Source organism: Erinaceus europaeus, chromosome 9, assembly GCF_950295315.1.
Source record: "Erinaceus europaeus chromosome 9, mEriEur2.1, whole genome shotgun sequence".
In the NCBI taxonomy this organism is placed as follows: Eukaryota; Metazoa; Chordata; class Mammalia; order Eulipotyphla; family Erinaceidae; genus Erinaceus; species Erinaceus europaeus.
The window spans coordinates 21,663,609-21,690,852 of NC_080170.1; the positions used below are offsets into that span (position 1 = coordinate 21,663,609).

Below are 27,244 nucleotides of genomic sequence, written 5' to 3' on the forward strand. Positions count from 1 at the left end.
GGTTAAGTGCACACATCACAGTGTGCAAGGACCCAGGTTCAAGCCCCTGGTCCCCACCTGCAGGGGGAAAGCTTCACAAGTGGTGGATCAGGGCTGCAGGTCTCTCTCTGATTCTCTCCCTCTCTACTCTCCCTCCACTCTCAATTTCTCTAAAACCAAAACTGGGCCGAGTGAAAGAAAATCATGAGTCTGAAACTGCATTTCATGCTGAAAATGGAAAGAAGTACTTGCTATTATCAATTTAAACACACACACACACACACACACACACACACAATATGAAGCAGCAATAACTCCCGTGGGGCAAAGCAATTCTTTACATTCTTTTCCTTGCAATGTACTTGGGTGGCTCGTGGTAATTCACCAGAAAACCACAAACAGAATTACCTGCAGAAGAGTATGGGCCTTCACAAAGGGATCCCAGCCTGTGGGCCCAGGTCTCATAAGAAGATCTTGTAATTTTTAGGGACTCTAAGCATCTGCTTTAAGCTGCATGTAAAGGTACCTTTCACATTTTTAAGTCTGACCCATTTGCAAATGAATCTAGTTGTTTGTGGCTACATGCTGTGCTTTAAAAGTATATTTTTCTTTTCTTTTCTTTTTTTTTTTTAACGAACCCCTAAGTCATTGTCATAATGTGTTTTACTCAAGTTAAAGCTGACTGATTCCACTCTCAAGTAGGAAGCACACATACCTGCGGGAGGAGATACGCAAGAATCTACTCCGTGCAGGATCCCTGCGCACACACAGGGTGCTGAGGGGCTCGGCCATCCTTAACCCTGAACCAATGTACTGGAGGTTGACTTCAGGCTCAACAGTCAAAGCTGCAGCTTGCAGCAGCTTTCCTCAGGAATGCAAATCTGCTCCCTTTCCTTGCTGCCAGGTATCACCCACGAAAGTCCTCAGCCCAGGGTCCAGAGCTCTGTGCACAGCATAGGGAACCGAGAGCTACAAACAGTATCCCAGTGAGGCCCACGGAGGCCGGAGGCCAGAGGTTCCTTTCCCTGCCTGGCCCCAGGGAGTAAACAGAGGCAAGTATTGTGAAAACAAAGCTGCAGAACAGACTGGCTAGAAGGTCAGGAGCCCCACTGGGGGGATTTAGCTCCAGATAAAGACTGGAACCAGTTCCTTGACTCTGGAGCCAGGACAGCTGCATAGCTGTGTACCACTCTCCCCAAAGACTTGAGTTTGTGGAGAAAGTAGAGAAACAGCCTGACAATGGGCTTGACCTGGGTTCCCTATGCTGGGGTGCCACTTCCTGGGGCTAGAAGCAGCCAGGTCTTTCCCCTCTTGTGCAAGTGCCCTTGGGCCAGATGCCAAAGAGCGTTCTAGGAAGAGTCCACTGTATCTCCCCAGAGCCCTGCTGCCCTCCTGAGCAGAAGGATATCAACTTAGGACACTTGTGGAGAATCAGGGAAAAGTGTGGGGACCTGGTCGGGGGAGTTCTGGCAGCCTGAGTCCCCTGTGATTCTGTTTCCACCAGTTGAGCCACTCGCTGGCTCCCTCAACTGCCTGTGCTTCCTCTGAGTCACCCCCTGCCAGGCACCAGGTACCAGTTTTAGGAGAAAGGGAAGCCCTGAGGTAGCGCCTTCTCCCTTCTGTTAGAGAAAATAGAAAATAGAAAGTGAAACGCAGACACAGCCGCACAGAAACTGAGCTACATTTCCAGCCAGGGCCCAGCACTCTGTGCTTCGAGTCATCTGATGCTCTGTCCATTTTCCCAGCAGAGCAGTGCTCAGCTCAACCCACGCCCCTGCGCACCTCAAATACTCACTGCTGGCGAGTTACCACCCGACCCGGCAAAGGTGCAGCACCAGCCAGAGTGCTTGCTGAGTCCCTTTCCTGTGTCAAATGATAACACACACAACCACCATGCAGGGCTCTCAACCCAGGAACTACTTAGAAATGTCTAGAGACATTTCTGGGCACCATAAACAACAGGGTGCTACTGGCACCTAGTGGACAGAGACAGCTAAACATTTGGCAATGTACCAGGAAGCTCACCCAGAGAGAAATGGAAGCCTCAGAAAGTCACCAGTGGTGAGGTTGAGAAGCCCTGGGCAATTCATCCTGGAGCTGGTCAGTGTGACAAAGGACTTGTGTGCCTGAGGCCCAGGATGTGATCCCCAGCACAACCACATGTGAGAGATGAGCTGTAATTGTCTTAACAAGGATCTTTTTTGTAAACCCATTCAGACTGGACAATGCTGCTCCTGGTACTCGGGTGACCCATAGTGTGGGCTCTGCAGCGCTCTGTGGCTGCTCCCCAGTAGCTCCTGACACCCCCTTGCACTCCCACAGGACATAACTGACAGAACAGAGTTCTGGAGTGAGCTAATGCCACACTTTCCTGAGAGACTGGCTCACAGACCTGCATCAGAACACTGTCCAACTGCCCTGTCTACCTTCTTTGGATGTCATAGTCATTGTAAAGACGTTTCCTCACTTGTTAAAAAAAAAGCAACAGTAATACCAGCCCAATGGGAAAGCTCACCCCCTGGCACCACATGGCAGAAATCAAGACATTCAAGACAACCAAGAAACTAACAGCTGAGAACCGGAGAGGTAATGCAGAAATGAGCTTCTGGAAACCTTTGAAAATGGTGAGAGCAATGAAGGAAGACCAGAGAGCTCATCCTGGTCTGTGGAGAAGCCAAGGCTCCCTGCCACTGGCTGTGCACAGACAGGCACAGGCCAGCAGGCTCGTGGGGAGAGCAGGCAGGGTTAGAGGTTCTGTGAGACTCAGATGGGCCAGGGGAAGGGCTTCAGAAGTCCCAGGGTGGTCAGTTACTGAGAAAAGAATCGGACTTCTATGGACTCTAGAGGCAAGCTGACCAAACCCCCTTCTAAACAGGCCAGTGGCCTAAGCAACCCTCTCTCTAAAGGGCCACAACTTTGGGGAGAATTGGAGCAAAAATCAGGGTGCAAAATGTCTAATTGATCATAGAATTAAACAAACAAAAGGCCACAAGGCTGGTAATACATATAGCCTTTGAGTCCTACTCAATCTTAAACAATATTTTTAAATACAAAAGTAATAAAGTATTTAATAACAGGAAATACTACAAAAACCTCTTTCTATATTCAACCCATCCTACTTGCCCTGGAAACCATGGGACATATCACAAATTGGCACATAAATTCAAGGAGACACCACTGGGGCAAAGGAGGTAAGGGCAGTAATACAAAAATGGCCTGCATAGAATCAGAAAATGTATAATGACTGTACATGTCTACATTATTGTTTTCTGGTTTTCCAAGAACCATCAAGAGGGCTGGGAGACATCTCACCGGTTAGTGTGCATGCCTTACAGTGTGGAGTCCCTAGGTACATGCCAGCACATGGGAGCGTTATGGTTGGCACAGGGGCAGCTTCACAGGTGGTGTAGTGGTGCTGTGGGGTCGATCCTTGGTTCCTCCCTCTCCTCCTCTCTAAAGTAATGAATGAAAAGACTAGGCCCAGCAGGGGAGACAGCATGGTGGTTATGCAAAAAGACTTTCTTGCCTGATGCTCTGTGTTCCCAGAAGATTCAATCTCTGGCACCACCATAAGCCAGAGCTGAGCCGCTGAGAGAGAGAGAGACAGAGACAGAGAGAGACACCACAAAATAGGCCAAAAGGTGCTAGTACCAAACTAGTGCTCAGTGGTGATTCTGAATATGTACAAGGCACTTGTGTCCCATCAACAGGAGGAAATATCTAGGACGCTATTTCATAACAAAGGACAGGAAGGAAAATGCTTGTTGGAACAGTGATTTGAAAGCAATGTTATTTTCCGAGTATAGTTTTCTCGGTTTAAAACACATCAGATCAACAACAAAAAAAAAAAAAAAAAAGAAGAAAAGAAAACCATAAACTAATCCTAATCCTGGCAACACCAATGTACGGACTGCCCAACATTACGTGCCAGTCATATTTAAGTAAAACTAAAAAAAATATTGCAAAGTCACTAAACTGGGACTTCCTTATGCCATCCCTAGTTCCTCCCTCTCTCCCAGGGAGTCAGCACGGTCCTTTAAGTCAAACCAGTGATTCCTGACCAGAACATAGATTTATTTTTATGTTATCCTCCGTGACTTTTTAAGAAGATTCTAGGTGGGGGCCAGGTGGTGGCACACCTGGTTGAGCACACACATCACAAGTAAGGACCCAGGTTCAATCCCCGGGCCCCCACCTATAGGGGGGGAAGCTTCACAAGTGGTGAAACAGTGCTGCGGATGTCTCTGTCTCTCCTGATCTCCCTGTCACATAGGGGGATTATCTGGGACTCTGTATAGGAAGAAGTTACATTATAAGTAGCCCTGAAAACAATGTAACTTTGGGTTTCTCCATCGTCACTGTCATCCTAGATTTCTGGTCTTTAAGAAATGTGAACAGATAGCTGGCTTTTACAGTAATGTTTCTGAAAACAGGTGATGAAGGATATCTTATATTCACCTAGAATATTCTTTTTTTTCTCGATATATTTATTTAGGATAGAGACAGAGGGGACAGGGAGATCAAGAGAGACAGAGACATCTGCAGCACTGTTTCACCACCACTTGTGAAGCAAAATATTGATAATGTGAAGGTTTTAAAAGCAGAACACCAAAACCACCAAGGTTACGATTTCCTGGCTAATGGGATCATTTTCTAGCCTCTGTAAACTGATGAACTGATATGAGCTTCTGTCTCCATGGGGGAGGGAGAAGAGAGACACAATAACTAAAAACATGCCAAGTTCAACATTTCATGTTCCTTCAAATATAAAGACCAAGCACTGTAAAACCACCACCGATGTGGATGATGAACTATCCCACAGCTACACAGGCTGATGTTCAGAAGAACACTGCGCCCATTGTCAACATTCTTCACTTAACTTGGCTCTTCATTTTCCTCCTGCCATAACCGGACTGTCAGAGAAACAAGGGCCACTTCAAAATGACAAGCACTCCCTGGACTAAAACACTTCACTGGAAGGAAATCTTGTACCAAGCGAGCAATTTTTAGAGGTAATTTAAAAAAAAAAAACACCTCTAGCATTACCAAGAGCTTTGCTGATATTGTCAAAACGTTGTGAAGGAATAATTCCTCTTCTTTGAAGGCACACAGCTGCAGTGGTGGAAAGAGGCTCGTGTATGAGAGGAAAGGAGTGATGTGTGCAATCAGGCAGAGAAGCAACAATGCACTCGGGCCACTTAAGCGTGTCATCCTAAGGTCTATCTATTTCTGGAGTGAGCGTCGCCTTATGTAACTCATACCAAATAAATTCAACCATGATGAGAGGTCTGTGGTTATCTGTAATGCCCCATAGCTTAAAAATACTTGACATGACACAATTCTGAAACTTAGATAACGCTAAGGGGCAAGTGCACCCACTGTCTGATTAGAATGAGCATTTGCTGGTGATCACCTAGCCGTGCAAACAACGGACAGACAGAAAGCAGTTCATATGCTGCTACTAAAAATTTTTCCCATTTTTTTATATTTATTTTCCCTTTTGTTGTCCTTGTTTTCTTATTGTTGTTGTAGTTGTTGTTGTTGTTGATAGTAATCGTAGTTAAGATAGGACAGAGAGAAATGGAGAGAGGAGGGGAAGACAGAGAGGAGGCGAGAAAGACAAGACACCTGCAGACCTGCTTCACTGCTTGTGTAGCGGCCCCCTCCCCCTTGCAGGTAGGGGAGCCAGGAGCTCGAATCATGATCCTTGACCAGGTCCTTTCGCTTAGTATAGTACTCTGTACACTTAACCCGGTGTGCTACCGCCCACGCCCTTAGATGTGGTTTTTGTTTTGCTCCAGGGTTATCGCTGGGGCTCTGCGTCTGCACTACAAATCCACTGCTCCTGGAGGCCATTTTTTCGTTTTGTTGCCCTTGTTGTTTATTGTTTTTGTAGTTATTATTTTTGTTGTTACTGCTGTCATTGTTGTTAGATAGGACAGAAAGAAATCGAAAGAGATGGGGAAGACAGAGAGGGGGACAGAAAGATAAGACACCTGCAGACCAGCTTCACTGTCTGTGAAGTGACCCCCTGCAGGTCAGGAGCTGGGGGCTCCAACTGGGATCCTTGCACTGGTCCTAGTGCTTTGCGCCATGCACACTTATCCTGCTGCGCTACCACCCAGCCCCAGATGTGGTTTTCTTAAGAGCAGGGGCCTCAAGCCTTGATTAAGAGATTGTATATTTATTTCACAATATTCTATGCGGCAATGTTTTGAGTATAATGTGAGGAATACTATGTTAAGAGTGACTTACCTCTCTACTGGAGCTCACAGTAGTGGAGAGACAAAACACAAAAACCGGAGAGATCAGTGTTGAGACAGAAGATAGTCACAGAAGAGCAACCAACATCCAATCTGCATGCCCCCAAGGCTTGAGAAGACAAAGTTTCCCAAAGAAGACAGATCCAGATGAGGTCCCAAGGAGAAAAATAAACTAGATAGTTAGCAAGGTAACGGAAACTTTGGAGACAAATGAAAGCTCACAGGTCTACATAATTGAAATCACAGAACAAGGTGGTAGGTTAGGACATGGAAATGCATGGTTAAGGGGTGCTAGAAGCAGGGGCCCAGCCCAAGAAGGGACTTCTGGGAACCCAGTGTTACAGAACTGTACTAAGTCTCCAAAACCCAGGGTGTCATTTCACAATAACACCACATCTCAGTCTGAACCAGGTACATTCAAGTAATCTAAACCCACAAAGGAAGTGGCTGCATTACTGGACAGTCTCCAGATGCAGTGCACAGCAGCACACTTGAAGGCATTTCTTTCTTTCTTTGCCTTCACATTGTTTGTTTGTGTGTATTTCTTAATTATCTTTATTTATTTATTTGTTGGAGACCGTCAGAAATTGAGAGGAAGAGGGAGGGAGAGAGACAGAGAAGGACAGAGAGACATCAGCAGCCCTGCCTTACCAACGCACAGTTTTCCCCCCTGCAGATGGGGACCAGGGGCTTCAACTCAGGTCCTTAAGTTCTATCACATGTGCACTCAACCAGGTGTGCCACCACCTGGCCCCTGTTTCGTGTTCTTTTTTTTAATGCACAAAAATTAAAATGAATTTTCCAGTGGGGGTTGGGAAAGAATCACAGAAAGGATCAATTTTAAAAGGTCCTCTAGGGAGTCGGGCGGTAGCTCAGTGGGTTAAGCGCATGTGGCACAAAGTGCTAGGACCAGCTTAAGGATCCTGGTTCAAGCCCCCGGCTCGGTTCGGTAGGGGAGTCACTTCGCAGGTGGTGAAGCAGGTCTGCAGGTGTCTATCTTTCTCTCCTCGCTTTGTCTTCCCCTCGTCGCTCCCTTTCTCTCTGTCCTAACAACGACAACATCAATAACAACAATAATAACTGCAACAATAAAAAACAAGCACAACAAAAGGAAATATATATATATATCCTCTAAATTCCATGTCCAAAACACAGTTACATTCAGATGTCTATACTTGTCAGACCTATTTCCAAAATCAACATAACACAGGCTTTTAAAAAATAGCCTATTTTAAAAAATTTCTATCAATAGCTTTTATCTAATTAATAAAAAGGAAACACTGACAAAACCATAGGATAAGATGGGTAAAACTCCACACAATTCCCACCACCAGCTCTCCGTATCCCATCCCTTCCCGATAGCTTTCCTATTCTTTAACCCTCTGGGAGTATGGACCCAAGGTCATTGTGTGATGCAGAAGGTGGAAGGTCTGGCTTCTGTAATTGCTTCCCCGCTATCAATAGCTCTTAAGCCAACACATATGCAAGATTTATGAGAAAAATAAACAGATTAATTATGTTAGTACAGTTTTAATACCTGCTGAGACTATAGCAAATGAATCTGTCCTGAAGATTTGCCGGGGACTGAGAGGACCTTAGAGCAATGCTGGGCCCTACATTACCTATGGTTCTCAGATGAGTTGCTTCTCTAGTTTTTCTTCCCTGCCGTTTGTCTACTTTCATCTTCCCTTTTTGAATGGACAGAAGTGAGGCGGGAGGAGGGAGAGTAGACGGAGCGTCAAACTTATAACAGAAACCTGGTGGTGCAGCCAGGGAGGCGGAGCAGCAAGGAGAAATTAGGACATGCATGCCTGGAGTCCTTGGTCTGATCTCGGACACCACATCTATCAAAGGGACGTTCGGGTTCTCATTCATGAATAATCACACTAACCTGGCAGCCTAGGAGGTGGTGCAGTGGTAGGCACTCTGGACTGACAAGCACGAGGTCCCAAGTTCTATCCTTTGGGACTTCCTCTCCCTCTATTTCTCATGAAATAAGTCTCTAATAATTAGCCTAAGGGGAGAGGGTTTCAGAAATGGGGGTGACGGTCCCTGCCTCTACCTTACAGCCTGAAGGACCCGTGGATGGGTGGTCCCTTGAGTGACAGTGTCTCGTCCTTTTCCAGGCCGTGCCCGTGGGGGTCAGCGGGAGAAGATGAATTCCACCTCAGCGGCGCCACCGGAGGACTCCTGCGCCCGCAACCTGCTCATCACGCAGCAGATCGTCCCCGTGATGTACTCCGTGATCTTCACGGTGGGGCTGCTGCTCAACGGCGTGTCCGGCTGGATCTTCTTCTACGTGCCCAGCTCCAAGAGCTTCATCGTCTATCTCAAGAACATAGTGGTGGCCGACTGCGTGATGAACCTGACCTTCCCCTTCAAGATCTTCAGCGACTCGGTCCTGGCGCCCTGGCAGCTAAACGTGTTCGTGTGCCGGGTCTCGGCGGTGCTCTTCTACGTTAACATGTACGTCAGCATCGTCTTCTTCGGGCTCATCAGCTTCGACAGGTACTACAAGATCGTCAAGCCCCTCTCGCCGTCTCTTGTGCAGTCAGTGAACTACAGCAAGCTCCTGTCGGTGTCGGTGTGGCTCCTCGTCCTCCTCCTGGCCACCCCCAACATCATCCTCACCAACCAGCCGGTCAAGAACAAGACGCACATCAAGTGCGTGGACCTCAAGAGCCCACTGGGGCGCAGGTGGCACAAAGCCTCTAGCTACATCTTCGTGGGCATCTTCTGGACGGTCTTCTTCCTGCTGATCGTCTTCTACACGGCCATCACCAGAAAAATCTTCAAGTCCCACCTCAAATCCAGGAAGAACTCCATTTTTGTCAAGAAGAAGTCGAGCCGGAACATCTTCAGCATCATGTTCGTCTTCGTGGTCTGCTTTGTGCCCTACCACGTGGCCAGGATCCCCTACACGCAGAGTCAGACGGAAGACCGGTATACCTGCCAGGCCAAGGAGACCCTGCTCTACATCAAAGAATTCACTCTGCTGCTGTCGGCCGCCAATGTCTGCCTGGACCCTGTCATCTACTTCTTCCTCTGCCAGCCATTTCGGGAGACCTTATGCAAGAAGCTTCACATCGCCTTCAGTGCACCGAACGACTCAGAGACTTCCAGAACCAGGAGGGGAAATACAACTCACGAAAGCATAGACACTCTGTGAATGCCCGCCACCTTCCAGAGCACATCAGTGTGTGCAGTGTCTCCAGGGACTGAACAAAACGAGTGAATGAGGCATGAGTTACACTAGTGATAAGCATCACCTCTGGGTACAGCCATCCAATCTAGTAGTGATAAGGAAGCGGTAAGTCTCCCTTTTGGGTCCCATCAGAGAAGGAAGAAGACACGCATTACTCAAGCTCATTTTCTTCAAAAGAGAAGGGTGACAATTACCAGCCTGGTCAACTCATGCAGCACTTTAAACAGCAACTCAAGAAAATAGGAAGCAATTAGGCAATACATGGGAGCCAGCTTCCTTCTCTAAGCACAAGAGTTAGGTCAGCAAGTTATGAGAGTTCCCCCCCCCCGCCCCCAACAAGGTCATTAAAACTCAACTCAGAAGCAGGCAGAGTTTATGGCTAGAGGCCTATTTTGTGATGAAGTTTAAGTGTTCTGCTATATATATAAAAAAAAAAAAGGATAAGCAGACAAGAAATCACCAAAAAGAAAACTACTGATCTATCTCATGCATTTCAAGGGAAATCTGGCACAAGCTAAATAGTTTGCAGAAAGAAAGAAAGAAAGAAAGAAAGAAAGAAAGAAAGAAAGAAAGAAAGAAAGAAAGAGAAAGAAAGGGGAGGGAGGGAGGGAGGAAGGAAAGAAGGGAGGGAGGGAGGGAGGGAGGAAGGAATGGAGGAAGGAAGGTTATCCTAATCCCATTTTGAAGATGATCTAAAGATACATTTGCGTGATATGAAGACTTGCTACGCCACTTCAAGGGCTTGGCTTTCTGGTGCTGAGTATTCCTAAGCGGACTCTACAGAGGGAAGCTGGGTGTGGGCACACAACTCTCCCTGTTCAAATGGTAAGAGGAAAAAAATAAGGGAACATGTACAAGTACATGTGTACAAACACACACACACACACACACACACGTCACCACCACCAGGCTAGCAACATAACTTATTCTCTGGGGGCTAGAGGAGGTACAGTTTTCTTAGAAAGCAAATGAACTTGACTAAACAAAAATATGTAGGGTTAAGGAAACCTCAAAATTATAGTGACAAGTGAGGAACCACACAGAAAATAAAACTTTCTGGAAAAAAAGCTGAACTAATATGTGGAGATACGTAATGTGGTTGATGGCTATCAAAACTGATTTTTCTTCTCTGCTACTAGGAGCCTAGAAGACATTCAGTCCAAGCTGTACAATTTTCTCATTTCTTTAAGTCATGCTTAACTATGTGCACACATTATATGTACATGTATATGTATACATTTCATGATTTACGGTATGTGTACTAATAAAAATTATTTTTAATATTCTCAGCTTTTCTTAGTAAGCTGTGAGAAAAAATTAGCAGATTTCTTCATAGTCAGGACTCTCTGTAACTAGCTCGATTACACTTACTGAGAGAAGGCAGGCAGGGAATGCAAGAATTCTACTTGCTGCTGCTGTTTCAAGCACTCTGAGACCTCCTCTGACTTTTGAGGGAGCTCAGAAAACACACCTTAAGCTGAGCAAGAGCTGGAAAGGGGCTCAGGCACTGCACCTGCCTCCTGCCTCAGGCTGGACCCTGTGGCTCAACTCTGGGCCAAGTGTCCTTTCTCAAAAACGACCAAGTCGTCTCAAAGCAGCTAGTGAGCCTGGGAAAACAAGCCTGCTCTCTGTGTGGTCAAGGATGAAGGAAGGCTTCTGTGCTAGTTCGGCACTATCGCCACTCTACCCAGAACAAACACGTAACCGCTGGTGCTTCTGCGGCCCCCACTGGGGTCCTAGAGGACGGCAAAGCACTTAAGTCACACAGATCACTTCCGTTGCTTCCAGGTCAGTATGAGAAAGGCACCATTTTCAAGAAGGAGCGTGCACTGTAGGAGAGGACACTGTGAAGCCTGAACAGTGACTGGGGAGCTACAACCTTCAGGTTACAGAGAGACAACAGAACAAAATGCTGGGGCTGGAGGTAGAGCTCACCAGGTAGGGCGCCTGCCTTACTATGCACATGGCCCAGGTTTGAGTCCTGGCAGCACCACATGTTTGAGCTCTGATGCTGTGGTGTCTGTCCTTTCTGAAAGAGAACACAGCCTGGAGGCGGTGAAAGGGTGCGCATGTGAAGTCCCAGCCCATACACAAATAAAGTGGCAGAGTACTGGCATCGTGAATTAATGTGGAGATCATGTCTTGCCCTGTGAAGCGCCCAGGTTTGAACCTCCCGTGGAGGACGGTTCAGTGCTCTCTCACTCTGAAATACTGGCCTAGACTGGTAAAGACCTGGTAAAAGCAAAAAGAAAAGAATGCGGGAGGGGAGTCAGGGAGGTGTGTGGGAAAACTGAAGGGTCAGACTGTGAGCTGAAGGTCGGGGTCTCTCCAGGACAGATCCAGACCACCCAGCCCAAGGCTTCCCCCTGCTTCCTGTATCAAATTCCAATTTGGAACTGTGGGGAGCAGCAATTGAAACACATCTCTGGTGAAGATAGGACTTATCAGATTCTGAAATTCCTTATCTAGTGGCTACTCTGCAACACCTAGAATGCAGAGATCTATTAGGATGATGCTCAAAAGTGCATCTTGACTGTGTCTAACTCCCCTCTTTAATGAGAATCCTTGTGTCTCCTTTCACTGCACTGAGATGCTGTGTGGGAACAAAATTGATTCGATTATACACACACACACACACACACACACCCCTGAAGAACTTATAAAACAAGTCATTTGAGATGAGAAGAATCAAGGTAGCAAAGATTATTATAATAAAAAAAGATCACACAGGAAATATGCCCACTTCGCTATCAGAACCCCATGGGATCTATTAGCAAGCACCATCACCAGCTCCGCTCTTGTTTGCCTCTTCTCTCCTTGGCCTCTTTTCCCAGCAGTCAAAGAAAAGCTCTTCTACCTGGAAACTCACTGTTCCCTGCTCTTGTCCCAACACTATCCCAGAGCCCAGCTGTTCTCCAACAGCAGGGCACCTGGATGACCACAACAGCCAGGCACCATGCCCGAATCCACTGCTTGTAGGCTGGGAGGGGTTGTGACCAAGGTGCCAAAGTCCCTGATATATGAAGAAATTCTTGGGGAATGGAGCATGCTGTGAAGACATAGTGTCTATGAGTGCTTCTCTCATTCTGCTACCATAAAAGGAGAGCAGAACAGCTTGTTACCACTTGAAACAAACATCACAAAGGCAGCTGAGGAAATGGTCGGACCCAGCCCGGGCTCCATCCACTCAGCCCCTCCCTCGGTTAACCCAGGTCCACAACTAGGAAATAAATTCTGTTCACTGCAGGAGAGGAGTTTCAGTTGTACTTTTTTTTTTTTTTTTTTTTGGTCAACTCCAAATGAGAAAGACACACTGGTTTCATCTGAAAGACTAATGTACAAACTCTAGAAAACACCACTTTGTGAGCTTTGCTTTGTCTGGAGGAAGGTGGGGGTAATGTATAAGCCATTAGTTCTGCCAGCCCTTACCTGATTCTGGAGAAGGGGAAAAAAAAATAGTTAATGATAGAGTATCTGTAATATCAAGAGGTAGGAGCATAAGGGCTGGGGAGATAAGACACCACATTAGAGAACAGGACTTACAAGCCTGGAGGCCCCAAGATCACTAGATGCTAGAGTTGAGTACTGTTCTTGTCTTGCTGCCTCTCTCACACATAAAAACAATTTTTAGAAAAGAGCTCAAAAATTTCAAAACAAACAGACCATCCCTCCCTGCCCCCAACCCCCTGAAAACAACATGGGATTTCCTTTTCAGTAAACAGTGCTGTCAAGCTATGAGTGTTTATGGTGGGGAGAAGAGATACAATGTGGTCATCAACAGTGAAAGCCACGACTTCCTTTGGGTCACCTGTCCCCCCTATGCTGGCTGCACTTCACGGCAGGACACGCCCCCTGCCCCAATAATTTTTTTTTTAAACAAACATAGCTTGCCTTTCCTCTGGGCCATCTTTCAAAATACTTTGATCGTTTTACACCACGAAATGATTAAGTGTTGTGTTGCTTTACTTGCAGTAAATTCTCATAACCTGTATCCACAGATGAGCTACAGAAAAAGACGCAATTCATTCCACAAGACAAGGTGCTCTCAAAGCAGTTCCAGGCTCTTCAGGGGACAGGAAGTGCTGGCAACTCCACTCCTATCTGAGGAGATAAGCATGGGGCAGGTGGGATAAATACCGAATGGTCACAACTATGACAGACAGAAAATATTTTCAGTAGTAAAAGCTTATGGGACTCCATGATTTGTTAAAAATATGTTTTTGTCAGTGAGAGGGACTGGAAACTGGAGCACCACTCTGGCCACAGTGATGGAACTTGGGAGCTCGTCCACTGTACCAGCTCTCGGGCCACATTCTGAAGGTACTTGCTTAATCCTGTGTTTTTTCTGACAGCCATGGTGAAGGTCTCCATCCAACCCCTCTGCCCACTTCCCTTCAAGTTCGGGGACGACATATCAGCTTGCTGTTCTCTTCTCAGCCTGTAGGTGTCACCAGCTCTAATTCACACAAATAGTCAACCCACATAGTCAACGACTGCCACCTCTCCAGATTCAAAGGAGGTCTCGAAACTTTACATCAGGCTCAACCTGACGCTGTTGACTGGCTAGGGAAGAAGGGCAAACGCTAGAAGAAGAAATTCACACACATCTGCCTCAGACTAGGCCCAGAGTGAGCAGACTTCCCCTCCCCTCCCTAACCCATGTCACCTGTGCATGACAGTCCTGGGGCTTGTTTTCTTCTTGTTCCACTCCCTACTGACTCTCAGAGTCTATTCTCCATATTACTCAACGCAGTGTTCTGATAGTCCCTTTAATAACCTCCAGGAGTCTGTACACAGAATTTGTACTGTACTTTTTTTCAAGCTTTTGTTTATGATCTACTTTAAAATACAAGCCTTCGGGGCTGCGGAGATAGCAGAATAGAGATGCAAAAAGACTCTCATTCCTGAGGCATCAAGGTCCCAGGTTCAAGCCCTGTACCACCATAAGCCAGATATGAACAGTGCTCTGGTAAAATAAATATAAACAAAATACTAGCCTTCGGAAGGAGTACCAACGTGCTCTGATAATTTACTGACTGAAATAATAAGCTTCAATTGCTTATAAATGAAAAGTCAATTTCAAGTTCACTTACCTTGTTAATAATAACATGTTGCTGTAAAAAAAAAAAAAATGCCAGTACCTCTTCTATTTGTTTTTCCCTCCCTCCTTCCTCTTGACTATCTTCTCTCTGGCTCTATCCTTATATCCCCCCAAAAAATGGTCACTGCGGAGTTGTGCAGGGACCTAACCCTGGTGCAATATATTTTTTTAATGAATGTTTATTTCTCTATCTATATTTGGACCCTCATTGTGTGGGCAGCAACCATCTCCTCACTTGTCCACTTTCTCCCGACTCTCACACTTCACTGTGGCAGGCTCACTGGGGATGCTGAACCAGAAGCATCATGTTCCCATCTTCTCCTCCCACAGTCTGAGCATTGCTTCCTCATCAAAGTCTCTCAGCACCCAGAACTCAGCTCAACCCTTTCCTCCCACAGATCCTTCTGCTCAGTCTCCAGCACCCAGTCTCTGACAGTCCCCAAACATACACCCTGCTGGTCGCTCGCTTCTCAGGTGACTTTGCACTGAGGTGGTGGTGAGGGTGGCCTGGGCCACCAGGCAGTCAGAGCCCTAAGTGTGTGTTCCCCAGTGCCGTTCCTGCCAACCCTGCCTCTCCACCTGTACACTTCAACCATCTATGGATTTCAACGTCTTCTCAGTCAGAGCTGAGAGGCACCTGCAGTCAGTCAGTATCTGTTGCCTCATGAGCAGTGAAGTGGTGCTGAAGATGTCTGTCTGTCCGCTCTCACGCCAGTTCTCTCTGTCTCTATTATTGTTGTCGTCATCATCATCGAAAAGGGTAAATGGCCACTTGGAGTAGCATCTACGTCATGCTGGTACTGAGTGCCAGTGATAACTCTGGTGGCAAATAAATAATTCTACGAACAAATGAATGAATCACTTTTTAAAATGACACTTCCACGGTTTGGTATTTATGTTCAGTAAAACTGAAAGCGTGATTTCATGTGATATGTGGGTGGGAGGATTGATGACATAGGTATCTCAACCCACAGGCTGTAAGACGCTGTGGCTTCATTTTATCTTTTGTATTTTACACAGCCAAAACATCCATGAAAGTAGTGAATTAAGTCATATTTCGTAATATTTCATATTTCATAGTCGTGACTGACTAAGGCAAGGAGGGAATAACCTCCCCTCATTCTTCTCACATGGGCTTCACAAGTACTAGGTTAGTCATGGCGTATGATTCCCTAAGAACACTAAGAAAATGCACTCTGAAAAACTACCGTCTTTAGTGAATGGGGGGAAAAGTGAGTTGTGGAAATTTTTCTTTTAAAAGTGAGTTCCAAGAGAGGTTTATTTCCTATTTTGGAGTCTTCTTCTGCCTTGCTGCTTATTATCTTGGAAAGGCTACACCACAAATTACATGTGAAAAATGGAGAGGAACCCCAGCATATCCGAGACCAGTGAAGCAGCAAGCATATCTAGACTCTGACTGGGTTGTCTGTCAACTTTCTCAGCAGTTTAAAAAAAAATAAATTAGTGACTGGAAAAAATAAGAGTGGGATTATGGGAACTCTGTGCTATCTTTGTAATTATTCTGTAAGGTAACTGATTCTAAAATAGGTTTACATTAAAAGTGGCTCCATTATATTTTTTTTGGGGGGGGGACTACCCAAAATAAGTTTAGGACATGAGCTCATGTTCTCTCTCTCTCTCTCTCTCTCTCTCTCTCTCTCTCTCTCTGTGTCCCTAAGACTGGGGGAGCAGCTCAGTCCAGAGTGCATCTTCTCATGGGAGAGCTACTGGCTTCAATTCCTCGCATATAAGGAATTTTTGTTTTGGTAAAGACTATGCCTATACAAGAAAAGGATCTTAACAAAATGAGTCGATGGTACAGCTGAGGTAGCAACTTTCTGCTGCTTCCTCCACCATGCTGGCCTCCTTCCAGGCGCTCACTAAGCATGTGCTCAGTCAGAAGCAGAGGAACGGTTATTTACTGCACAGATCCCTTTACACATAACCAACTTTTTTGAGAAAGAGATGTCCCAATCCATTATACTGTTAGGGTCAGACTGACAGGAGTTCATGGCAGGTCTGTTCTCCTAAGTCAGATGAACAGCTGCAATGGATGTTTGAATGGTGGGCACAATATGGTATTTTGAACAAGTGTGCATACACAGAGAAAAAAAGATAAAAGCATATGAACCAAGAGTAGTAACTGTCTTTCTGCATAACAAATTTTCTCCTCTACCTCAATTTCCAGGTATTTCTACAATGAGCCGAAGAGAGAATAAGGGAATTAAAACTATATAAAACCTAACAGGCTGGGGCCCAGACAGCAGCACTCTGGCTTAAGCGCACATAGTACGAAGCACAAGGATCCCAGTTCAATTGAGCCCCCGGCTCCCCACCTGCAGGAGGGTCACTTCTCAAGTGGTGAAACAGGTCTGCAGGTGTCTATCTTTCTCTCTCTCTCCCATCTCCCCTTCCTCTCTTGATTTCTCTCTGTCCTATCCAACAATAGCAATAACAACAACGATGATAAAACAATGGTAACAATAACAACAACAAGACCACAAAATGGTGGTACACGTGGCTCCCAGGAGCAGTGGATTCGTGGTGCAGGCCCTGAGCCCCAGCAATGACCCTGGAGGCAAAAAAAAAAAAATTTAACAGACTAATGCTGGACAAATCTTTTTGTTAATTAGGTATCTCAGCAGGTTCTGAAATACAATAGTATTTTAACTTACAACTTTGAAAAGTTGATGTGTGCTTGTGCCAGATAAATTTTGCCTAAACACCTAATATCTTTAGCCCACAACCCCTCATCATAGCACAGAAAAACTGATGTCCTTTAAAATCATGACACAAAATACACCTAAGCATGTAAAGGTAGGTTCTCTCACTGACCAAATAAAAGGCTCCCTATGAAAGAGGAAACAAATCTGAATTGCTTGAGAAAGCATACCCAGCCTCGACTTCTAACAGATTCCTCTCTCTACTGTCACTGGTCACCTCTGTCATCAGGAACAACATAATGGGCCCCTTTGTGGGCCCCTATAGGACCCTGCCCTCAATGTGGATCAACAATGGTAGGAACTGTTCCGTTCTCTGAAGGGAGGTTGAACAACATACTCTACCTACAACCCGAGGAAGACGGGTCCTGCAATTAGTGCAGCCTGGAATGTTCCTAGCCATGACCACATTATGTGAGCTCAGACCTACAGGGATGCAGAGGTTACACAGGCTCCAGTGCTGAATATGGGCCTCAGATCAAATTGATGGGTGTATAGTTAACAATATTTATATACTTTTCCCATAATTGGGAGCTACTCTCTTCCCTATTCCAGCCTTCTAGTCCTATTTCCAACTCTGACACCATGTTCCCAGACAGTTCCTTTGGCCCACCTGCATGGTAACTGTCAGGCTCAGGCAAAAATTAGTAAAGTCATGGGCCCCTTAGAATATACCTAAAATAGACTTCCTAGCTTCTTCCAACATGAAGACCCCCAAATCTCAGCTGCTATATTCTTGCCTTTAGGTTCCTGATTATTTACCAATTTGTTTTGCTTTATATCTTAATGCTTTTTCAGTCACCAGGTACCAGATGCTACCATGAAGCCAACCTGCCTTCCCTGGGCAGACCACCCCAGCAATGTGTCCTGAAGCCCCACATTCCCAGGGCCCTGCCCCACTAGAAAAAGAGAGAAACAGGCTGGGAGTATGGGTCGACCTGCCAACGCCCGTGTCCAGCAGGGATGCAATTACAGAAGCCACACCTTCCACCTTCTACAACCCACAATGTTCCTGGGTCCATAATCCCAGAGGGATAAAGAATAGGAAAGCTATCAGGGGAGAGGATGAGATACAGAGCTCTGGTGGTGGGAACTGTGTGGAATTGTACCTCTCTTATCCTATGGTCTTGTCAATACTTGCATTTTATAAACAATTTTTTTAAAAGAGTGTCGAAAGAAGGAAGGAAAGAAAGAAAAAGAAAGAAAAGAAAGGATACCCAAAATCAAAATGAGTTCCTCTACATGACCATCACACAGTTAAACTCTGCAAACCACAACTTCATCTACGTCAAACATTTCAAAAACCACACAAAAAGGAAAGAAAATTTTGAGACCTGCAGTGGGGTGGTTTCTGCTATCATCAGTCCAACAGCTAGCTCACTTTTCTTGGGAGACAAGCAGCACCAAGCCAGCCAAGGCTCAAAACTCTATCCCCAGGTAAGACTTTTGAATACTTAGTATGTTCAGATGTCTTTCCATAGGAGGGAAATCTATGATCTTTATTGTCTAAACCATGTAAACTAGAAATGTCAGTGTTTAGTTAAGATTGCTGTGTGAGAGGGTACTGATTAATTACTAAACTCAAAACAGACTCTCACTGTCAACTCCATGATCATTCTCTTTTACTGATACCATCTTCCCCCCCCCCGCAAAAAAAAAAAAAAAAAAGATGAATTCTCACAAGTCTGAATGCTTCTATGTATATATAACTAACTGTTCACTAACTCAGCTTTATAACAGATAAAGGCCATGCTGTCTTCACAACAGGACACAGTGAGTCTTAGAATGACTTGCCCTTATATTATAATGTGTGATTTCCAGCAAATTCCATTTAAAAATTAATCAAATGAGCTTACTGTTGATTACTTTTCTAAACACTGGATATTCTAGTGAAACGAGAGAGAACCTGAAATCTCTTGAATTTCTCAGGCACTTTAAGAGTATCTCAAGACTTACACAGGCTAACTAACTGGTTTTGTTTTTTTCATTTAATGTGTGGTGGTGGAGCTCAGAGAACACTGCACTAAGATGACTGTTGTTTATGTTAGGAGAGGGAAAGAACGAGCAAGATGAGAGCACCACCGCTATAGGTCAGTTTCATCTCTAATCAACAAGATCAAAAAGTCTTTGTATATGTGTGTAACTGTGGACTCGGCCACACACCATTTTACCATTTGGGGGGGGTTACTTTTGCAATCAGACAGAGACAGAATGACAAAGGGAAAGAAGATACCAGACCACCTCTCATGCAGTACTGGGAGGCTCAAACATATGCACATCAATTCAGCCACCCTGCCATACCTGGTGAGCTATCTCCCCAACTGAAAAAATCAAAGTTTCTAAATGAAAAGACTTGTTTTTCCAATGCAATCTAGACTGAGGATAACTGGCTGGGGGAGGGGGGAGAATAGGACACACACAGACTGCGAGCTATGACACTGATTCCTGAGCACTACTGAATAAAGTGTGTGTGGAATAATGTTTAAATAAATTACTCACAAGTGGTACACGTGATCAGTTCTGGTTAGATAGAAAATTAATTAACCAAGGCAAATCACTCCACTGATTTTCTTTACCTTATATATAAGTATAAAATGAGACTTGATCATTGTGCAGGCAATGGGAGCACATACAGAAACATATTCTTAGGTCACCGTTATTGTATCACAGCAGAAATACAAGAGCACAAGCTTATGCCTTAGTAGTTTTTTTTTAATTAAAAAAAAAAAGTGGGGAGAAATGAGGAATGGTGACAGAGTATCACATTACACTCACACTAGCTCTGAACCCAGAGGGGAAAAAGAGGTTTCGGTGTACCAAAGTGCAAATAAATGATTCCTGGAAAAAAAAAGTCGCAGCAGGTCAGGGAAACCTAGAGTGAGGCTCCAGGCCTGATGAGCTTCCCCCAGGATCTCTGGGCAGGGCAGACTTTGAGCACAGGAAGCATGAAGACAGAGTTGAGAAATTCATTAACGCACTTAGATCGCCACAGCCAGCTAACAAACTAAGAATCCTGAGAACACCAAGCGTCAGACCTGGTCTCCTCAACTGGACTGAAGTTGGGGTGGAGATGTCACTACTGCCTCCCTCCAACCTTAGTACCCTGTGTGTCCCCAGATTTATCACAATCAAAAGCACACAAGCAGGAATAGAACATAGAACAAAGAGAAAGCTCACCAGTCCAAAGTAGAGTGCTGGGGTTTTAGACACTAGATTTAGACACGAGGACGTGCAGGTGACTCTATTTAGTGAAGTAAGGATGTAAAAGACAACTACTGACAGTCTTTGCTCTTGTGTGTGATATGGGGATTGAAACACAGGGACTTGCGCAAAGCAGCATCAGTAGTCGCCAAACTGTAAGAGACTGAGAAATATGACAGTTATCACTTGGGGAAGTGAAGTCACACATGGAAAAATCGAAGAACTACTAAGCACACTGCCAGAAAAGAAAAAATGTTATGCATGTACAAACTATTGTATTTACTGTTGAATGTAAAACATTAATTCCCCAATAAAGAAATTTAAAAACAAAAGAATGCTGCAAAACTGTCACTGAGGTCAGTACCAGTGGCAATACTTGACACAAAGAGAAAAGCGGGAGACACATGTATCTCTGACGGACCTCTGCTTTGTCAATCCACCCTCGTACAGTCTCACCCAAAACAGACACAATGGATCTCTAAATAATTAAAACAATTATGATCTACAAAGAGTGAGGGAAAAACAATTTCAGTGGGAGAAAATTCAAGAGAATGGGTTTTTGCTATACATACTATTCAGACTTTTTTTTTTAAAAAAAGTGTCATTTAGCAATTGTACTCTCCTGCTGACACACAAAAATCATCATCTTCTAGTTGTTTAAAATAAGAGAAATTTGTTTAACACACAGGAGGATGCACAACCCAAGTAGAACCCCTGAGCCTGAGGATTTTTTTAAAAAAATATTTATTTATTTATTCCCTTTTGTTACCCTTGTTTTTCATTGCTGTTTTAGTTATTATTGTTGTCGTCGGTGTGGAATAGGACAAATAAAAATGGAGAGAGGGGAAGACAGAGAGGGGAAGAAAAAGAGAGACACCTGCAGACAAGCTTCACCGCCTGTGAAGCACTCCCCTGCAGGTGGAGAGCCGGGGGCTCAAACCAAGATCCTTAAGCCGGACCTCGCGCTTTATGCCACGTGTGCTTAACCTATTGCGCTACTGCTCAACTCTCTGAGCTCGAGGATTTGAATGTATGTGGATAAAGGGAGTTGATGAAACTCCATCGTTAAACCTGGACTCAGGAAGCACCTGAAGATCAGATCTGGGGGAATGTGACCTGGTTCATGAGTTTCATCACCATGTTTTCAATGTATCTTAACATGCTATGATTGCCAGAAAACCCACAATGAAAAGGAGGGAGGGACGGAAGCAGGAAGGTAGGTTGGTTGGTTGTTTTGATAGTAATATAAATAGCCTTCCCTCTGAGAATTTTGTTAACACCGGTCATACATTTCTTAGGAAGCCTTTAATACACTGGACACATTTTCTCAAAGACTGGCACGTAAACTTAAGGCACTGACCCACAGAAATAAAATGCAAACTATAACGGAATTCATTTTGAAAAGTAGGAATGAACAGAAGAAACACTGTATTAGCATGGCTCAGCTAACATTTTAAAAAGTATCAAACTGACCAACAATGAGCTATCTTAGCACTGTAGTATTTATATGAAGTAGCAAAAAACTGTGCTGCTTGGACCAATTTCATAACATGCTGCACTATTTGCACTGGCCACCTTTCAATTGCTCAGTCCCCACCGGTGGCTACAGTCTCCATGTTGAACAGACTAGATCGTTTTCCTCTGGCATGAAAGCAGAACCATGAAAGGAGAAGTAGCAAGCATTCAGTCACCAGAGATCCTAATCCTTCAACCGTTGCTGCTAGAATGAGAGATGACAGGGGATTTTGTGAAAGTGTTCTAGCAGGTAAAAGGTACGCTTTTAAAAAATGTATGGTTGGTTTTTGTCAAGTCTTCCACCACTCTGCCCTTTCTTCCTCAGTCTTTAAATGTTCCTAGGATGAACCTTGATTTTGCAGAGACAAAAAAAAAAAAAAAAAAAAAAAAAAGGCAGGAAGCCTCACAAACTCTTTAGGCTCAGCCACAACCAAACCGAACCATTCTACCCCTAGTTTCCTCTCACCATTTCTCAGAATTTCTGTTCACTTATCTCCCTCTGCAAACTAACTCTCCACTCAACTGGCAACAGAAGAGCTAGCGAGCAGAATGAACACAGCGTAATGTCAGAAATACGCTCTTGTCTCTAGACACAAGCCAGTGTGGCATCTCCTAAAACCAGACTCGGGAAAGTCCAGCCTTTTCACTGAAACTTAAGATTTTCCACCAGGTCATACTCACTAGTAAGTTCACCAATAAATTTTGGCTGGAAGAATTAAAAGATTGTGGTATTATAAATGCAACTACTAAACCACCACCACCCAAAAAAAAAAAAAAAATCAAATTCTTGTGTCTGGGGGAAGTGGTCAGCGGTAGAGCATAGTATTTGCACGCATGGGACCCCAAGTTCGATTCCAGCTCTACATATTAACAGAGGTGTTCAGGTCTCCTAATAACATAAGTAGACTTTTCAAAAGGAAAATAATTTTGGAAAGGGAAAAGAAATCTTTTACATAGGTCCCAATTTTAATTACTAACCTGCCCCCTCCTTTTTTTTTTTTTTTTACAGGTTACTTGGGACTTCTTAATTGAGATACTCTTCCTAACCCATAAGATGGCAAATATGTCTCTCTCCTGCCCGATCTACAGAGACATGGAGCCTTTCCCGTATTTCTTTTACCTAGTTTTCCTCGTTGGGATTATCGGCAGTTGCTTTGCAGCCTGGGATTTCTCCCAGAAAAACAGGGACACCAGGTGCATGAGCATATACTTAGTCAATCTGCTCACAGCTGACTTCCTGCTCACGCTGGCCCTGCCAGTCAAGATCGTGGTGGACCTGGGCGTGGCGCCCTGGAGGCTGAGGATCTTCCACTGTCAGGTCACGGCCTGCCTCATCTACATTAATATGTACTTGTCCATCATCTTCCTGGCGTTTGTCAGCCTGGATCGCTGTCTCCAGCTGATGCACAGCTACAAGGTTTACCGGATACAAGAACCCGGCTTTGCCAAGATGCTATCGACCGTTGTGTGGCTGATGGTCCTCCTCATCATGGTGCCCAACATGGTGCTCCCCATCAGAGACGTCAATGAGAAGCCCAACGTGGGCTGCATGGAGTTCAAAAGGGAGCTCGGGAGAAACTGGCATTTGCTCACAAACTTCATATGCACTGCGATCTTTCTCAATTTCTCAGCCATCATTTTGATATCCAACTTCCTTGTGGCTCGACAACTCTACCGGAACAAGGACAATGACAACTATCTGTTCGTGAGGAGGACGCTTGTCACCATACTCTTAGTGACTGCCGGCTACATTGTCTGCTTTGTGCCCTATCACATTGTCCGCATCCCATACACGCTCAGCCAGGTCCAGGTGGTCACCTCCGACTGCCCCACCAGGATTTCCCTCTTCAAAGCCAAGGAGGCCACGCTCCTCCTGTCTGTGTCCAACCTGTGCTTTGACCCCTTTCTGTACTATCATCTCTCAAAGGCATTCAGCACCACAGTCACTGAGACTTTCACTCACGAGAAGACCAGAGCTCAGAAAGAAAAGCTGAGTTGTGAAAATGATGTGTAAAGTCTGGACTGTCCATACTGTTGCTTTCTGTCTTGCTGGACAAAGCACAAAACTACTGGGCAAGAGAAAGAGAGAACCAAGGGTCGGCAAAAGAGTTTACATGGATAGTGAACCTGCTTTGCCCTGTGTGTGACTCAGGTCTAAGCAAGGCCCCCATCACAATGGTGAAAACGTTGGTGCTGTGGTATGTGGTATGTTTCCCTCTCCTCTGTCTGTCTGGGAAAAAAAAAAAAGAAAAACTAGCCCTGAATATTGAACCCCAAAAAATGAAAAAGAAAGAAAAAGGAAGAGAGATGCTAAGTCAAAAATACAGACACAGTGAGCAATTGTGGTCTGGCTGACCCAGAAATTCTATTTCTACGTGCAGGCCACACCACCTACCTGTGGCTAAGAATGAATCTTAACCAAAATATTTGCAACCCCTGCCCCCCCCAAAAAAAGATGAAAAAGTCATGTTGGACCTTTATAAAACTGTCATATCCTGGAAGCCCAAAGGATGCCTACAACATAGGCACAGAGATATTCATTTAAATACATGGAACTAACTTCTTGATAGAATATGCAAAACAGTCTCTATGAAGTGCCAGAATGCCCTTCAGCAACACGATTTAAGGCTCTTTAGGTCAAAGAGAAGGAAAAAAAAGCTTTTTTTTTTCCAGGAAACCACTTGTGTGACTAATTTTTAATCCCTAATTTCAAAGACAACATACTCCAGTTTTGTTTTGTTTTTAAGCATTCAGTCACTTTCTAACTTAATAACTAAAAACTTATTTCTATAAAAAAAAAGGCCTATCAATGTGTGGATAGGTTTAAATGTAACATATAAGTAAATGCTCCTCTTTTATCTGTAAGTTACAAATAAACCCTTTCCTGCTATTAGGAATGACAGATCCAGTGATTTCTTATCTCCTGTAGAAACAGGAAACAGATGCTATAACATTTCTCATCATTAGAAGTTAAGTTGTAGTAACTACTTAAACCACCGTTTGGAATTAAAAGCTCATATAAAAAGATACAGAACAGTGAAATAAAAATTGAACAACAGGGAGTCGGGCTGTAGCGCAGCGGGTTAAGCGCTGTTGGTGGTGCAAAGCACAAGGACCGGCATAAGGATCCCAGTTCGAACCCCGGCTCCCCACCTGCAGGGGAGTCGCTTCACAGGCGGTGAAGCAGGTCTGCAGGTGTCTGTCTTTCTCTCCTTCTCTCTGTCTTTCCCTCCTCTCTCCATTTCTCTCTGTCCTATCCAACAATGACGACAACAACAATAATAACGACAACAATAAAACAAGGGCAACAAAAGGGAATAAATAAAATAAATAAATAAATTTAAAAAAAAATTGAACAACAAAAAAAAGAAGCTCTGTATTTAAAAATAAAACAAAATAAACAGTAACACTGGCCAAATGATTTTTTTACAATATTTATTTATTCCCTTTTGCTGCCCTTGTTGTTTTACCATTGTAGTTATTACTGATGTCATTGTTGTTGGATACGGCAGAGAGAAATGGAGAGAGGAGGGGAAGACAGAGAGGGGGAGAGTTTAAAAAGCATAGGTGAGGCCTCGAAGACTGCCATTCCGATAATCCGAAATTGTCATTCCGAAAAGCCCCTATTAGGACAATTAGCAATGCCCTTGTGTCAGCCACACTGATCAAGAAATGGTGCTCATGGAAACTGCAGAAACAAATTTAACTTTAATCTCACTTTCAATTCTAGACTGAAGTGACTTCTAGACCTTGATTTCAAGACAACTCCTGTCTAGTTTCAAATACCCCAATCCTTGAGTTTGCAGACGATGGGGGGGGGGGGGGAGACACAAAAACTGCTGGCTGCGACATTTTAGCTAGGCAGTACTGGACAGATTCCAGCCCAAGGTCAAAGCAGAAGGCCCCTCTTCATCTGAGACATGACACAACGCCCACAGCAGAGCCTGTGTTCACTGTGTTCTGGGGAAACGTCTCACTGATGCTTGTCAGTCGTGTAATTCCCATATTCTGCAGCCTCACACAACACACAGGAAACCAGCTTCTTCTAACTGTCTTGGTTATTTCCCTTTAGTCCTCTCTCTTCCTGGCCTGAACTCACAAGGAACATCCCTACTCTGTCCGGTCTCAAGTGCACTGTCCCGAGATTCCTACAGAGGGAGTGAGGGTGCGGCCCAGAGGCCTGTCAACAGCAGTACAGAGAAGCCTGTGGGTGAGGGGTTGCGATGCTCACCAACCGGGTGAGGGTACACAGAACCTCAAGCAGTTTCAACCACTTCTAACATTTTGCCGTACGTGCTGCATTTCCCCACTTCATGTTCTCCTTTTCATTTTACATCTCCTTTTCAACTTGGAGTAGTTTCAGGTTCATGGACAAAAGGACAGAGATGAAAGGGAGTTGCCAGGTATCCTTCACCCACAGGCCCTGTGTGAATGCCTCCCATCAACGTTATTCATCTGTGGAAGCTGGGCAGCTAACACTGGGGCATCACAAGGAACGATGCTCCGGGCTTTGCCCATCCCGCCCCCACTCCCCGCCATGGCGGCTTCTGACTTAGTATTAAAACAAATCCCAAACATGATGACAGTTCATCCACAGGTTCTTCTGGATAAATCTCAAAATTACAAGGCCCACGGTCACACTTTTTGCTGCCAATAATCAACTGAGATCCTTCCACTGGTTGAAGATGAGTGATACCTAACAACTGGAAAATGTTGATCTAGTCAATGATGGACAAGAAAGAATTTTGGCAACACCCCCTACCCACCAAAAAAAAAAAAAAAATTTCTTCATGGTAATAAAAAAAAACACACTGGTGTAGTAACTTTGAAAGTCAATTCAGAAGATATTCCAAAATAGAAAAAGCAGAAAACCTTAAGACAATGTTTAGTCTGCAGATCAAAGTGTATCTAAATAGCCCAGGAAATCACATAATATACCTTATGATTATATTTTCCTAATAACAATGATAATTATATTCAGTAAAGAGCAGACTGATTCAAGTTATAATTTCAAGGAAGAAATTAGTGAATCTAAGAGTAAAGACACTGAGGACTCTGTCCCAGTTTTCACTGCTATCACCGTAAACTACTCTACAACAAAGCACATGACCCATTGGGACTCCAGCATACATGTCATGGCAGACAGAGCTCACGAACTACTCAGTTCCTAATCTCAGCAGGTTATATCTGAGTCTCACATCTCATCTCCCCTATGAACCGCCATCTAACTTCTCAGTCGGACCTCCTCTCTGCAGTAAGT

At 44.6% G+C, this 27,244-nt stretch overlaps 3 protein-coding genes across 16 annotated transcripts in view; 2 read left to right on the forward strand and 1 right to left on the reverse strand.

The window, feature by feature from the left end:
- Positions 1–10,013, forward strand: part of P2RY14 (purinergic receptor P2Y14) — a 48,128-nt gene extending 38,115 nt beyond the window's left edge. For both annotated transcript variants that reach the window (XM_007533939.3, XM_060197519.1), the window contains exon 2: positions 8,369–10,013. In XM_007533939.3, the coding sequence (XP_007534001.1) occupies positions 8,398–9,411 (1,014 nt within the window). In that variant the 5' untranslated portion in view covers positions 8,369–8,397 and the 3' untranslated portion in view covers positions 9,412–10,013. The remainder of the gene's footprint in view (positions 1–8,368) is intronic.
- The window catches only part of MED12L (mediator complex subunit 12L), a 300,870-nt gene that overhangs the window by 180,448 nt on the left and 93,178 nt on the right, over positions 1–27,244 (reverse strand). The gene's annotated exons all lie outside the window — the stretch shown is intronic.
- Positions 18,261–25,472, forward strand: GPR171 (G protein-coupled receptor 171). Of its 2 annotated transcripts, none has more exons than XM_060197516.1 (2): positions 18,261–18,705; positions 22,994–25,472. In XM_060197516.1, exons 1-2 carry the CDS (start codon positions 18,334–18,336, stop codon positions 23,996–23,998), a joined length of 1,377 nt encoding a protein of 458 aa, XP_060053499.1. In that variant the 5' UTR covers positions 18,261–18,333; the 3' UTR covers positions 23,999–25,472. The 2 variants fall into 2 exon arrangements, with proteins under 2 accessions (XP_060053499.1, XP_060053500.1); XM_060197517.1 differs by lacking the exon at positions 18,261–18,705 and adding an exon at positions 19,302–19,358.